Raw genomic sequence first — 17,099 nt, forward strand, 5'->3', positions numbered from 1 at the left:
TTCTCTCCGTGTACTGAAAATCTGCATTTCAGAACAATTCAGAACAGTAGGTACATATTGAAAGATCTCTGGAAGCACTGTTGTTTTCACAGATTTGAAGTACTAAATTTATCAACACATAGTACGTACTTTCTATTCTCTCTTTTGGAGATTTTTCTTTAACTCAAAATTTGCTTCTGACAACAAATAATTCAAAATGGAAGACCTCTCTGGAAGCACTCGTTTTTATAAGTTCGAATTAATTTATCAATCCATATGGTATGTACTCTCTTTGAGCGTACATGTCAGCGTTTTTGTGGTCTGGTGGATGCCCATGCAGTAACTCAGCCATGAAACTGATATAGGTAATAGCCAGACGAAGAGTTTCGATTCGTGAAAGTCGCTTTTCGTACGCAAAAGTTGGCACCTATGATTTGGACAACTTTTACTTTCATTATTTGTTTGTTTTATACTTACTTTTCTTCTCAGTTTGTCGAAAGCTTCGTTCAAATTAAACATTCGTCTTCTTTCGCGTATGTTGGCTGCTCTCCTTTGAGCCAAAGTCGCAACTCTTCTGCGAGGCTTTTTTTGAGATTGACCACCACTTTGAGGGCCGTTGCGACCCAGTCGGTTGCTTACGAGACCACCACATTGTTGTCGCGGCCATACTGAAAGTTTTGTGGATTTTAGTTTTCAAAATTCTGTAGGGTTAGGCATCTAGGAGGATCAATAAATGTCAAAAATGTGTGTTTTTAGAATTTTTCAAAACTCACATTTGACAATTGATTTGTACACTATCCAAAATTTTTTTGAAACCTTTTTTTTGAATAATAACAGTTCCTTAAAAATCTTGTTGCTTATGGCCTATAAAGTGGATAAACGCAAAAATTATTATATCTTTGCGTTAAAAATATCTACAGAAATGAAATTACACTTTTGAAATTTCGAAATAATATTGCCACCTTATTCCAGTTGTCAGGAATTTTTTTGTGTAATGCAGGGGTTCGCAAAAAAATCATAAGGGTTATCTTTAGCATCTGTTGCAATACTTTTGGTGGAGAAAAAGCAAGGGAGATGTTTTGTTGGTATCAATTTAATTGAATATTAGTATATGTAGAGTGTTATTAATTTTTTTAACATTACAATTTTCAAATATTTATACTTGAGATTGTCTGTTCAAAAATCGCTAACAGACGACAAAAGAACGACATGCCGAAATGGAGACCTACTTGTTCATACTTCAGTAGTGTTAATGAATTATGGAGAAAACATAAAATTATGTGTTCACTAGATGGACTCTAGCTCTACTCAGTGGGGAAAACACACTGTATGAATTGCTTGTTACAAATTAAAATTAAATGAGGTTTAAAGATATATCTTACCTAGTTCTGAATTAAATGCTGTTAGAATATCCGGATAACCACTGAGAGCCGGATTTTGACTCCCTAGGCAATGATGTGGATCCCATAGACCGCCATAACCCCCTATTTCGTTCGGATAATTGGGAAATTCGGCACCCTACCAAAAATTACAATGTATCAAAACAATTTATCGTTTTCAAAATAAGATATACCTAATATACAATGATGAATTCTAGTATCCAACATTTAAAAAAATTGTGTAAATCTGTAAAATATTTAATGTTTTTTTTCAGTTTCATTTTTAGTATCAGGTGACCATAGGTTTTCTTTAATTTAAATTTGGCTCTTATGGAGTTAATAACACATTCTCGAAATACAATATCTTCGGTATTAATTTTTGAAGATCCCTTTAAAATCATTCTTTTGCATTTTTAGCAAAGTAAGTAAAAATAGTGTTGTGGTGACCAAATTTAAATTAAAATTTTGCGTTGAAAGAAAACAGCGGCGCGAAATCGCATTTGAATAATTTGAATTTGAAAAAAAAAAAATAAGCAAGAAAATCGTTAAACATAGGCAACATGTGCAGTGCAAGTTTAGTTCTTTTCTAATAATTGGTAGCTCTTCTTGGGAATTTCTGGGGAGTATCTAGTGAGAGGGTTGGTAGAAGTTGACTTGCTTGATAGAGGGTAAGATGTGTCACTCTGTTCTGTGGCGTCACTGTTGTTTTGTTTATTATGAGTGAAGGCACGCGGTAAGGAAGCTAGATTAAGTTTAGTTGGTTTGGTAGTTAATAAAAAGGGGAAACCTTGTTTAACGAAAATTAATTGAATCGATGCCACAGTTTTCCACAACAAGCGTAGCTAATTCTTGCGGTTTTTCCAAACGGAAATGTGCGAATTTTTTATCGACGCTAATACGTGGTGTAAATTTGTTTTATTTTTTGTAAATATTGTAAATTCATATTAGGTTTTTTTTTAATCATTACTAGTTCTAACACAATTTAACAGTCAAGAGATTGTTCAGATAAAGCACTTGCTAGGAGATTTGATGACATTCACTTGGTCAGGACTCATCCTTTGATTATGAAGTTATAAATAAGGTTTCTGTTATAATGTAATACTTAAGTATAATTTTACATCATGTAAATTCTTTGATTGAATCGTTAATAAAGTGTGGCATAATTTAACATCATGTATATTCTTTGTTTGAATCAATGATAAAGTGTGGCAAATATTAACCTCATGTAATTTTGTTAGCTTTGCTATTTTTCACCTCATGCAATTTTTTCTTTATCTCGAAATTTTAGCCTCAGTAATTTTCTTTGCTGTATAATTTAAATTGAACGTAAATTTTCACGCTGTGCACTTCCTAACCTCACGTAATATTTTTGTCTGCACAAGTTTTACTTCACACCAGACTTTTTTTTGTTTCTATAAATCTTTGCTAGTTATTTCTACCACGTAAATATTTTGTTGATTAATGCTTCTATTATATAAATTGTCTGATGCCCAGTCTTAATCTTTCTTTCGCTGTTTAAAAATTTCACGAGGGTGTATGGCGAGTTCAAATGTTGTTTAACAAGTTTAACACTCGTTCACTTCTAGTTTAATATCAGAGTCATTGAAAGTGATCATTTAAATGGAATTGAGGTAAATAACACAGAAACACGTGGCAGAAGCGGAGGACGCGGTTCCTAGTCGAGCTGGTGGGATTTATCGCGCCATCTGCACAAAAGACGCGGATCTAGAATAGAAGTCAGAGGAGCGGTCGGGATGACGTGACGCTCGCGGCTTGGCTCAACAGCCAGAATTTCTAACCACGAGTTTGCGACAGTAACGGCCTGTGTCCGCGCACCACGTTTCTTCGTGTTAGAGGGGTGCTGGGCGGCATGTGCTTGCCCATAGAATAGAATTACCGTCGTGGGTAGCAGAACAGCCACAACCAGGAGCCCCAAACTTTTTTGAATTTTTTTTTATTTTCGCGGGATTTTCAATTTTTTTTTCATATGTCAATTCAAGGCGGGATGTTTGGGTTATCACAGTGTTTTAGACAGTATTAAAATTTTAATAATGCTAAATAAAAAAAATCTGTATCAATAAAGGACTTATCAGCTTTTTATAATTCGTTATGAAAAACCTTCATAATTTACATAAAGACCATAAATTTATGTGGCCTGTTAGTTCAGGTTTTGATGACCAATTCCAAAGCTGCAGTAAATAGCATGGTATTTAAAAGATTACCTTGTCCAACATCTACATTTATGATAAATAACAAAAACTACTTTAGGGAATATTAAATATTAGTATGTTTGTACTATTTTTCGAAGTCACATGCTTACCACTTGAGCACAGCATGACGGAATGATTCAAAACTCATAACTTATCTATCTGTAGGGCGTAAATTCTATAAAAAATAGTAGCACAAGCATATAAAAATTTGTATGCGTTTTGATGTGAACGGCGTTTTATAAATATGTACTTAATATTCTGCATCTGAAATATCCTAGTCTATCGTATGTATAGCCCTATAAGGCTAATAAGATTTTACTTCCTACCAGAATCTAAAAAAAAAAATAAAAAAATAAAAAATTTAGTGACGTATGTAAATCGGATGAAAAAATGATTTTGCTATAAATAATATTTTTGAAATTTTGAGAATTTATGGAAATTCTGCCGTTTATTATGAAAATTTAATGAAACTAGAAGTGTTAAAGAACGTCCAAAAAATTGCTACAAATTATTATCATTATTATTTTGCATCTTCTCACAGACGGTTGTCCAATTATCAGAAGACAAAATGTGTTGGAAACGCAGGCTTATATGAGAAATTCGTAAATTAAATATGAACTTTTAATTTTTTTAAATCACTTATTTTGCAGAAAAATATGTCGATTTCGTCGAACTCTTGTGATGTATGCCGTGGCGGGTAGGTTCCGTCTAGTTTATACATCGCAAATTTTAAAAATTTTCTTTGAATTTTTTCAAATAAATCGATATATTTCTGTTGATAAGGAGACCATACTCGTATAACGCTTACGTATTCAAATTTAGATCTGACGAATGTGACGTACATAGTCTTTATGATAGCAAGTTGTTGAAATTCGCGTACGGTTCTCATTAAGAAGCCAAGGGCTTTATAAGAAAAATTAATTATGTTATTGTAGTGAGTAGTAAAGTTTAGCCCAGAATCAAACGTAACCCTTAAGTTTTTGATAAGTTCAGGTCTATTCAGCTGGAAGCCGTTCATAATGTAACCGTGGATTATAACATGCACTCTGTTTGTAAATGTAAAAACGTGGCATTTGTCTTTATTCACCTCAAAACCACTATTAGAACACCAGTCAAAAACCTTTAGAACATTTTTCTGAAGTTGGAGGATGTCTTCCGAAGATTTGATACGCAGAAATAATTTTTAAATCATCCGCATATAACAAACATGGAACAGACAAGTCATCAACAATATCATTGATAGATAGATTGAAAAGCAACGGCCTCAAGACCGAGCTCTGAGGAACTCCAGACGTAACATAAATATTGTTTGAGAAATAGCCATTATAGACAACACATTGTGTTCTATCCGACAAATACGAATGTAAAAACTTAGCAAGATTTTGGGACAGACCAAAATTATGAAGTTTCGCTGTTAGTAAAAGGTGATCTGCCCATCTATACTAAATGCGTCTATTTTTTCGGAATCCATATATCTACTACCTTGACAACTTAAAGCACTAGGAATTCTATTGTCTCTGTTTTTACAATTAATGAAGGACCAAAATCTTTTTGGTTCAGCAATAATCTTCAGTTCTGCCTCTGAAATTAAATTAGCGTAATCTTTTTTTTATGGTTAACCTAATCTGGTTCCTTAGACAGCGAAATTCATTAAGAGCTTGCGGATTACCTGTTGCTTTATACTTCTTGAAGTAAGACCATTTAGTCTTAATAAGTTTGCGCAGCTTATTACTGAACCAAGGCGGAAACAAATGCGACGATTTCCTATATCTACAAAGAGGCCCGCAATCATTAAACAGGAACTGCAAAATGTTATAAAAATGAGAACACGCTTCATCAACATCATTAAAATTTTCTAAGGTGGACCTGTCAACTTTCTCCACAGTATTATACAATAAAGGTATATTAGCTTTGCGGAAATTCCAAAATACATAACTACTAACTGTTGATGTGGGTTTTACAACTGTTCCTTTCAAGTTTTGAAGTTTTTACAGAATAAGTTATAAGTAGAGCTGGGTGGTGCAGATCTTCTGTAAGAGTTGGGTCTTCAGACTTTGAAACTATCAAGATCAAGAAAAATGTTATGATGATTTGGAATTTCATTAAGTTGTGTAAATTGCATTATATTTAAAAACCTACTAAGTAAATTAATCTTGTTATCTGATAACTTAGAATGGGCCAGCCAAAGACGCACGCGGATCAGAGCTCCGCTACAACTTTGTAAAAAGTGTAGAAAACCCGCAGTTTCACCTACGAAAACTATAAAGTGTATAAAGTGTGGAAGTGTATTCCATATAAGTTGTGCAAAACAGAATAAATCGACGAAATTTATAGATGAAAACTTTTTAATTTGTTGTGAAGGCGATGTCAAGGTAGGTCAAGACACTGACACAGAGTTCTGGGAGGCAATCAATGAACAATCACCTAACAATATGACAGATATACGTTTTTTCAATTACATTGTTAAACAAAAGGACACAGTTATCAATGAGCTACATGACAAGATTAAACTTCTGAATGAACAAATTACCTTGATGAACAACCTTCAGCAATGTAAAAACGACAACAAGAGCTCACTAAACTATCAGAGTGACGAGGCAAAAAAAACCGCCAAAACAAGGAAAGATAATGACCGATGTTAATGTAAACAGGAATGAGCTAAATAAGGAAAACCCCAACCCGGAAACACAGGTAAAACCTACCGAGCAACGAGAAAATATAACAAAGGAAACTGTTCAAACTCAGTGGAAAACCATTACCACAAACAAAAAACGCCCTGACAACAAACCAATCGTTGGAAGCTCTGCCAGCTGTAACATAATAAAATCTGCACCCAAAAAAGCTTATCTACACGTCTATAGATTGCATCCAGACACGACGGGAGATCATCTCGAGCAATTTCTGCAACAAAAGCTATCTGATTTTCAATGCGAAAAACTGAAATCAAAACATCCAGAAGAATATTCTTCCTTTAAGGTCACCATCAACTACGATGAACTAAACAAAGCAATGGACCCCGAATTGTGGCCAACGGGCACCTGCATCAATAGATTTTTTCACAAAGTGACGAAGCCGACACCCCAAACGTAGCAAACCACCAACAAGCACTGAATGTACTAATCTTAAATATCTAGTCAATGAGACACAAAATGAATGAACTTGATGTTATATTAAACGAAGACAATTATTTAATAGCTGGAATAAGCGAACATTGGCTATCTCCTGAGGAAACTGAAGACCTGAGATTGAGTAACTTCATCACAAAGTCATACTTCTCCAGGGAAAGTTCAAAACACGGAGGCAAGCTCTGAAATCTCCTGCACTTCAATAGAAGAGCTGAAGGAAACCTCTGCAGAAAGACACTGCGAAGTATCAGGGGTACTGATAAGTAACTTATCTCTATATTTTATAAATATTTATAGGCCACCATCTGGAAACTTTGAAAAGTTTATAGATGTGGCTCAACCGTATTTTTAATTTAATCGATATACTTAATAACAACATGATAATATGTGGTGACTTTAATGTGAAATTTGATTGTGACGACCCATTAAAAGATCGTTTATGTGATTTCTTCATGGGATATGGTCTGACTTTTACTGTAGATTTTCCAAATAGGAACAATTCCTGCTTGGATAATGTATTTATATATACTGACAACATCTCCTTTGAAGTAACTCCTGTTAACACATCTATCTCAGACCACTCAGGCATTAAACTAAAACTATATATTCCAGCATCCAATAAAAAAGTGTTGTAATAGTTATTTATGTATTAAGGGCGTAATCAGGGAGATTGTGGCACGAGGGAATGTTTAAAGCCCGACGAAGGAGGGCTTTTAATTTCCCGAGTGCCACAATCGACAATTATACACGTGGTACATACAAAGTTTTATTCTATTTTAGTTTCTAAACTATTTTTAACGAAATATTGAGTATTTTCGGCAAGACTGTGTGAATTGTGCCGGTGCGAACTTTAATACATAGCTAGCTATTATTTTGATGTTGTTATGGATACCACGTTGATTATTTGATAATTCGTTTTTCAAAATGCAAATTAAAGAAGCGGAAAACGTTCATTCAAAACAAAGTTTAGAAGAATTTGAAGTCGGTCAGGTAATGATTTGAAAGAATATTATTTTTCCAACTTAAAAAAAGTGTTGAATATCAAAGCTTGTTTGAATAATTAATTGATTAGTGTAAATGAACAGTCAATTGTTGCTTAGCAATTTTTGACAGATTTGTGCTAAAAAGGCCAATTTATGCCCGCATTTGGGTGCTTATAAATAAGATTATGGTTCTAATAGTTATTTATGTATTAAGGGCATAATCAGGGAGATTGTGGCACGAGGGAATGTTTAAAGCCCGACGAAGGAGGGCTTTTAATTTCCCGAGTGCCACAATCGACAATTATGCACGTGGTACATACAACGTTTTATTCTATTTTAGTTTCTAACTACTTGTAACGAAATATTGAGTATTTTCGGCAAGACTGTGTGAATTGTGCCGATGCGAATTTTAATACATAGCTGGCTATTATTTTGATGTTGTTATGGATACCACGTTGATTATTTGATAATTCGTTTTTCAAAATGTAAATTAAAGAAGTGGAAAACCTTTATTCAAACGAAAGTTTAGAAGAATTTGAAGTCGGTCAGGTAATGATTTGATAAAATATTATTTTTCCAACTTAAGAAAAACGTTGAATATCGAAGCGTGTTTGAATAATTAATTGATTAGTGTAAATGAACAATCAATTGTTGCTTAGCAATTTTTGACAGATTTGTGCTAAAAAGGCCAATTTAAGCCCGCATTTGGGTGCTTATAAATAAGATTATGGTTCTCAAATAGAATAAAATAGATTAAAAATACATAGGTCACTAACTGCGAAAGGTAAATTTAATTTATTTCACTTTGTTTCTAACATTAGCTGGAATTTCATTGATCGGTCCGATTGGGACGTAGAGACAAAATTTTTACATTTTATTGATATTATCAAGCTCCAGGTCAGTCTTGCTTTCCCGGAAAAAGTCGTTAAAATGTCCACAATTAATGGTGATCAGATTAAATAGTATGACCAAGAACTAAAATATACACTAGTTGTAATGACATTTATGGTCTAAATATTAGAATATTTAAAGGTGTCATAGACTTAATAACTTCACCCTTAACAAAATTAATAAACCTATGTATAAAAGAATCGATCTTTCCTGAGTGCCTAAAAATTGCAAAGGTTATTCCAGTCCATAAAAAAGGCGACAAGAACGATCCATCTAATTATAGACCAATTGCAATTCTCCCTATATTTTCCAAAATTTACGAAAAAATTCTGTATAGTCAATTAAGTAACCACTTGGAAGCAAACAGTTTTTTTCCACATCTCAGTTTGGTTTTAGGAAAAATAAATCGACCACTGACGCAGTACATAACTTAGTTCAGGTTATAACGTCGTATTTCGAAGAAGGAGCGGCGAGAGTCACATCATTCCTAGATCTGTCTAAGGCGTTTGACTGCGTCTGTCCCAAACTTTTGCTACGCAAACTAAATTGCTATAATATGCACTTATCTAATCGTCTGCTAATAAAATCTTATCTGGAAAACAGAATGCAAGTTGTGAAATTTAAAGACGACACTTCGCAACATCTTCCGATCGATAATTGGACCTCTCCTTTTTCTAATATTTATCAACGACTTACCGTCATCTTTAACGTCCAACTGCATCTTATACGCAGACGACACAACTTTAATAAATAGATTAGCCGATGGGAAGTGAAGTAAAGGAACAGGCGCAGTCGGAAGCCTTCAATTGGTTTGAAGAAAACAAACTCCAGGTGAATGTAAAAAAAACTGTAAATCTATTGTTTAGCCTACGACAATGCGAAACACCATCAAACTTTCATGAATCCGTGAAATTCTTAGGCCTCGATATAGACTCCAAACTAAGTTGGAATACTCACGGTAATACACTTGCCAGAAAGATATGCAAGAACATATTTCTGTTAAGAAATCTTAAAGATCATATTCCAGTTGCGTCAATACGCACTGCTTACTTTGCATTATGTCAGTCACACATGACCTATGGTCTATTAATCTGGGGCCACGCTACTGTTCGGAACCGAATTTTTGGCCTTCAACGTAGAGCACTTTATTACACTAAAAATACTCACATTACCCTCTTTATATATTTATGTGTGTTTAGTTTATGTTTTGTGTCATAAAAATGATTTTTTAGTACATAATGAGGTACATGCTTATAACACACGTCATAATGACAACTTATGTATGAGGAAATTGAGATTGAAAAAATCTGAAAATGCATCAGAATATTATGGAATAATATTTTAAATAAACTACCTAATTATTTTAAAAGTTTAGATATCAATCAAAGAGATCCATGTTTTCAAGAATAGGTTAAAGGCTCTATTATTATCTAAAGCCTACTACACATTTGACGAATTTCTATCTGATGCCCTGTAATCTCTTAATATGACGTGTACAAAAATTGTAATATTTCTATGTACGAATAAATTTATTTTATTATTTTATTTTATTTTATTATTTACATGTGGCTTGTAATTATGGATATTAAAATCGCCTACAATTAACACCTTAGAATTATTTTCCTGTAAGTGATTGCTTATAACGTCAAAAAACAATTGATAATCTTTTAAGGCAGCTTTTGGTGGAATATAAACAGCAAGCAAATCAAATTTTATGCTATTGTGAATTATTTTTAGCAGAATCGAGGATGGTAAAAGTACATTTGTAAATTTGGATAGATCCATTTCTTCATAGAAATATTACGATCAAGGGCTACTGCAACACCTCCACCTTTAGTTAAATGCATATCTTTAAACTTACGATCAGACCTAACGATGTCATATTTATTTGGAAAAATCTCAGCATTATGAATTGAATCATCAAGCCAAGTTTCAGTCAGAATTATGATATCAAAATTACGTGCTGCAGATTCATTGTATAATGCATCAAGTTAAGAGTTAACACCTCTATCATTTTGGTAGTAGATGAGAACGTCATTTGAACTTAAAATAGAGGACGTTTCGGATAGTTGCTATGACGAAAAGATATTATTTCTTAATTGTTGCAGAGCAATTACTTAAGTAAGTAAGGCAACGTGTATCCCAAGCAGCATGCCCATTATCTAGTATTGTATCAGATTTTTTTGCAGCTTTAACACAGTTGATTTTAAATTTACTGCTGAACAGTCTTTAACTTCGTGTTCTTCAGAACATCTGGGACAGCAAACCTTTACAGTACAGACACGAGAGGAATGACCAAAACTGTTACATTTATAGCAGCGATTTATCTCCAAGGCGTCATATACATTACAGAAATCGTATTATACGAAAAAACCACGGGCAGCCATTAAACGATCATATGTAGGTTTGTCAATTTGAAAAATAGGTTTCTTCTTCGTCGGCCAAATTTTGACAACGTTGCATACTGAGTTAGGATTAAATATATCACTATTTACTTTAACAACATGTTCGAAAAGATCTTCTAACTCCTCTGAAGAGTATCTGTGATTGAGACCAACTAATTTTACCCTGGGATGAATGCCCTTAACTTTTTTGATAACGTAAGAATCTGAGAGTTTTTCTTGCGCGATTTTCTTAAAACGAGAATTGTCCTCAATCGAAGAGCAGCCAACCAAAATACCTCCATGTTTCACAGACTTAACTTTAGAAATGTGAAGATCAGAGTCAATAGGATTGACGGTGGAAGCTATATCAGATTTTGTTTTCTGAAAATCTTGATTAGTGTTTTTTGGCTCGATAATGACGGCAGGTTTGCTCTTATTTTTAACCATGTCCGAAAATTTAACAGGAGTTTTGGATGCACTGGATTCAGCTATACTACGTTTTTCAACATCTTTAAAAAGATCGACTTTTAAATTATTGAAAACGTCCTACATACTACCTACAAGTTAGTAGAATTCATCTTGAAGAAAAATATTTAAGCGCTCTGAATCTACACAGAAACATTTTCTGACACAGTCAGGGCACTTCCAGGATAATTTAGCGGCTAAATCGAAATATTTCTGCAAATCTTCAGGTAAGTCAACGCATTGATAATGAAAATGTTTATCGCAAATACCTGAACAAGACAGTGAGAAAGAGGATTGCTGTATATGTCCATGACAAACACCGCAAGCGAAAAGGATTTTTAAAGATGTAAAAAAAAAAGAAAACTTATGACACACAGTCTCACATGAGAGAAGTGAAAAAATCCGAAATATGTTGCTTAAATTAACTAAAAAATGCATAAAATAAAAAAAAACAATTCTTATCAAAATTATAAAAAACTAAAAAATGACTCACCCCTTCTACACTAATCAAAAGAGAAATGCACAAAACCAGTTAATTTGTAGACGACAAATCAAAACCTTCTTCATTGTCTAAATCTACTATACCACACTGATGAAAATGCCCTTAATGTCCTCTTAGACGCAATAGAAAATCCCTGAAAGCGCTGAATCACAATGTTAGTAGAAAATCAATTCAAACAATAATGAAAAAGGAAAAGTTTCACCCTTACAAAATCCATTTGATACAAGAACTGAACGAAGATGATTTTGATCGTAGAGTTGAATTTACCGAAATTATTATGAACAGAACACAACAAGACGGAAATTTTATCAACAGGATTTTGTTTTCTGACGAATCTACGTTTTGTTTAAATGGTCATGTGAACAGACACAACTGAGGTACTGGTCTGACACAAATCCATACTGGATGGAGGAAATCCACACACAGCGTCCAGAAAACTGAATGTTTGGTGCGGTATTATTGGTTACCATGTAATTGGTCCTTTTTTTTATTAATGGGAATTTAAATTCTGAGAGATACTTAAGGCTGTTGCGGGAACGTAGAGCGCCTAGACTTAGAGAATTGTTTCCCAATTACCAAAATCCGGAGTTGCTAACAGAAACTATTTGGTTTCAACAAGACGATGCCCCACACCATTTTGGACTTCAAGTGCGACAGTACTTAAACGAAACTTTTCCTGGCAGATGGATAGGCCGAAGGGCATTCGTCTAGAAATTCTCATTAACTTACTACAAAATTTTATCCAGCGTCTTTTTTACTACCAGGAAGTAAATTGAGAGCATTTTGAGCATCTTTTGTAGAAAACAGAAGTTTAATTTTGGTTTTGATTGTTATTGATTAATTTATTTATTGTTTAATATTAAAATTAATACTCCTAATTATTAATTTACTTAATTATTTTTTAATAATTTATTTTGCCACTTCAATTAGATAGAAAGTATGATTGTGCTTTATCAATGAATTCAGAAGAAAAATCTCTATTCAAAAATGCAATTAATTATATGGTAGTGCCATTTAGAAAAAAATAAGTTGACCTTGCATCCCGAAAACAAATGAAGCAAACATTTTTTTTTCATTTCATGTAATTTGTAAAATTGGTCCTCAAAATATTTAACCATTTCCATACATTCTAGCGACCCTGTATGTAGAAGAAGCATTAGTTGAAATCACTTAAATATTTAACCATTTCCATACATTCTAGCGACCCTGTATGTAGAAGAAGCATTAGTTGAAATCACTTAAATATTGCCTTGCATACATTTATCCTTAATATGTATATGGTAGCGACATGTAGTCTGGTTTACTAGAACTGGAGGTGGTGCGACAATTTTTGTGGGAAGCTTTAGTTGAAAGAAGTCCAATTTTGAATAATTTCGTACTATTGGCTCGCTGCCTTTGTATCAAACGCATACTTTTATGCGTTTTGACATGTAGGCAGTTTGATAAATATTTAATATTCGATATCCGAAATTTCCTAATTAAACCGTACGTATTGTCATCTTGTCAATAAGTTTTTTTTGTGTTCTAACAAATTGTAAGTAAAAATGAAAATTCAATGACCACTCTATTATTTTTATTTTTTTGGTTTTTTACTTACATTATTGCCTTCCCACGGTCCATGGTCACTAGAAAACGACATTTTCATCTCACTGAATCACTTGAACAATTTCACAAAGTCGATCACTCAGCCTTTCGACTAGTCTCCAAAAATTCCGGAACGTTATTGCTATTGTTGAATCCGGGCGGTTCGGGGGTGGCGACGACCGATTGGTGGTAGTTTAATTGGTGCGTCGACCAATAAGGGCGTTGCAATATGTTGCACAAAGGGGATGCGATTCTAGTCGTAATGGGGAGGGAATGTTAAGGTGGTGGCTAACGTTGGGGAGTATTGACGTTTGAGGGAATTCAATTTTTGTATTTGGTGCGATTTGTGAAAAATTGATATTTGAAGGAATTAATTTCGGTGAATACAAAGGTTTATTTTACTAATTTCGTGTAACTTCTTTAAATATGTCTGTTTAAGTAATTGTTAGACGACATTGTTGTAAACAAGATAAGTGGGCGAAACCATGTCTAACTATGAGGAAGCATTTAAATTAAGTCGTCTTTTGAAAACTCTTAAATATATTATGTCAAAAGTATTTTTCGATTTTGTTTGCTAATTTTACAAAATATGCAATACTAAGTATTAGACACAATCCGAGAATCAAAGTGTGCATTATAATGACACTCATATAAATCTTTCGAATTGTCTTTTTAGTGCCAACTTTCTATTCTTTGTTGGCAATTATTTTTAGTGGTCAAAATGCACAAAAAAAAAAAACTAAAACTGGGCGAGTTTCGGTTCAACGATTCATGTTATAAATAAATCTATTTTTCTGTAGTTAATATCGTGATAGTGCTGATGTTATCATATTTTTAAATTGCAGTCATATTTAACTGTCTATTTTTAAATATACAATAACAGTTCATTAACCATGAATATTTTAGATAATTATAGCAATCTTAAAATATGGATGGTACATAATTTCTTCAAATTTTAAATATTGTAATTTGTCATAGATTTTGTTAATATTAGAGGTATTTTTTTATTTTCAGTATTTTACGTTTCTTTTTCAGAAAATCTTTTTATGCATAAAAAGCAGAAGAGAAATTCAGAAAGAAGCAAACATTTGATATTTTGTCATTGTGATTGTATTTTTTTTTTTTAGAAACTACTAATATTTTCTATTGAAGATCGAAATTTGCTTCTTTTTTGCTGCAAATACGTCGTTTTGTTAGGCATTAAACATTATTATTATTGTCGTCCTCGAAATTGCAGCTTTTTTTCTCTTTATTTGATTCGATATTATGCGGTTAAGCCCTTTATTTTTGCTAATGTTTACGCTCCTTAGACATTTTTTTCTCTTCTCTTCTATTTTGTTTTTAAAGTTTATATTTATTAAGATCGGGCTTCGATGTTTTCTGCTGTTCTTATTTCAATAATTTTTTAGCCATTAAAAATAATTATTATCATTGTTAATGTCTTTGAAAAATTATTTTACAGCATATATGTTTTTTTATGTAGATGCTTTTGTTATTTTCTCATTTTATTCGATTAGACATTAGATGGTTGATCTCTTTATTTCTACTAATTCCTACCCTCACAAATTTACTTGTCTTCTGGTTTCTTCTATTTCAGTGCCATTTAGAATTTTACTTCTCTTTTTTAACGTTTGCCTTTTTTAATGACAAGTTTTGGAAAAACTTAGGGATTAAAATCATTTAAGATTTTCTTGTTGGTTAACAAACAAGTGATGTAGTGTTCTTTTTTGATAAACTTGGTCACACAGTAGGTTCAAAAGTCTTAAAAATTTTGTGTACAAAATATGTTCGCCCTTTTAAGTCAGTTTCTTTATCCGGTCAGTTGGGAACATCGTAATTGTTATTACTTATTACTATAGAGAATATAAATTGCGTGTAACCATAAGACTACAAAAATTGGTCCAAAGTTATTTAAACAGGACTTCCCTCGCACCTAAAGTCGAACATTCAAACAAATTAATGTCGTAAAAATGGAATTTGAACCACGTGAGCGGAGCTCAAGTTCATCAAAGCGGACTCACAAACCACAATTACATCAGTATGTTATTTCACAAAATGTAAACAGAAGTTATTATAAAATTAGTAAAAAAGCACGTCTCTTATTTAATCTACGGTTTGTGATGTAGTTTTATGAACAAAACAAAAAGAAAGAAAATGAAGTTTATCAAAGGTGATCAAAAAATAACTTAATTAATTACAGTGTATAATGGTAACGGCATGGTTAAATCCTTATTTATGACTGCCCCATCACCGGCAGTAGTAATCTATTGTTAAGGAAGTTAACTTTTACACAATGGGGTACTACCATAAAACTGAATTAGAACTATATCTGTTTATCAACCCCGAAAAATTGAGTAGGTCATCTCAAAATTTTGCCGATTAAATTCTATCTAAAATGTGCAAAATATGTTCAATCTATACTTGTATTTTATCATGCGTATTTTTTAGATTTGTTTATACAGGGTGACTCAAAAAAAATTATAAATCTGTCAATTTATTTTATTGAATAAATCAAGAATTGAAAAACTGAATGCTTTGAAATCTTACAGACGTTTTAAAGTCATTGTAAGCGTGGTAAATTGTTATTCAAAATATATCTGTTAATTGTCCCCAAAAAATTAATGACGTTATCTCAAAATTTTGCCGAATACATTATACGCAAAATGTACAAAATATGATGAGTTTTTACTTGTGATTCATCATTGCATTCATATTTTTTTATTGATCAAATTAAGAACGAGTCATCCCATTTTCCCGAAAAGATCAAAAAACAAACGTCTTTATTTCATAATAATTATAATAACGATATTCAGAACATTTTGTCGATTTTAGCTTACTACTTAATAGTTTTGATTCTCTGTTTTGAGGGGACGAACTCATTCAAATCAAACTAATTTCTGCGTGACATTCTTCCGATGTATAAACATAAACACTTTCAAGCTAAGGACGTACAGTAATGGAGTCCATCGGGCAATTCGGTACTTTCATATTTTCTCGATATTTCATAACCTCTAGTTAAGTCCGCAGCTAGGGGGAGGCTAGGGGAACCTGAGCTATAATTTTTCAAAAGAGCTAGATTTGTCAAACTGCACTTTATGGGCGAAGGAGTAATCTTCGACCAGTTTTTTCATTCTTCTTTTTAAAATTACGCTTGTTGGGTTAAATTCCAATAAATGTTTGATCCAATTTTATTTTTCTCATCAACTTGTTCTTCTGTTCTAGAAGTTGCTATTTTTTTTGTTACATGGTAATGCAATATGTGTGTTAACTGTGTTATTGTAAGTAGTACTTTTGGTCTAGAACAATTACAAACATATTAATTCTGCACCAGTTACGGTCATTGAAATTTTATGTAAACCATGCAAGTTTGAAACAATTATTACGTTAAACTGAATTTTAGAAAATTATACAACGGCACTTAAACATTCTTCTCATTTCTAATTTTTTATTGTATCATCTTTCAACTCTCTTGTTTTATTTTGGAACTTTAAGTAGAAGTGCTAAAGCTAAAACCAATATTTCATTTGATTCAAATGAGTTAAGTTTTATTTACGACTTTATTTATGACTTAGTAGTCATAAAATTCAAAATATTCTA

General features: G+C 32.6%; 1 protein-coding gene across 1 annotated transcript; it reads right to left on the reverse strand.

Moving 5' to 3' along the window:
• Nucleotides 1–2: 2 nt before the first annotated feature.
• On the reverse strand, nucleotides 3–13,582 carry LOC135138929 (protein Fer3-like). Its single transcript, XM_064068967.1, has 4 exons — nucleotides 13,516–13,582; nucleotides 1,362–1,497; nucleotides 457–647; nucleotides 3–406 (listed from the first exon to the last, which is right to left on the reverse strand). The coding sequence occupies exons 1-4, from the start codon at nucleotides 13,561–13,563 to the stop codon at nucleotides 239–241; spliced, it is 543 nt and encodes a 180-aa protein (XP_063925037.1). The 5' UTR covers nucleotides 13,564–13,582; the 3' UTR covers nucleotides 3–238.
• Between the last annotated feature and the right edge of the window lie 3,517 nt (nucleotides 13,583–17,099).

Source organism: Zophobas morio, unplaced genomic scaffold (genome assembly GCF_036711695.1).
Source record: "Zophobas morio isolate AGI-343-1 ecotype UQ-CSIRO unplaced genomic scaffold, CSIRO_AGI_Zmor_V1 ptg000030l, whole genome shotgun sequence".
In the NCBI taxonomy this organism is placed as follows: Eukaryota; Metazoa; Arthropoda; class Insecta; order Coleoptera; family Tenebrionidae; genus Zophobas; species Zophobas morio.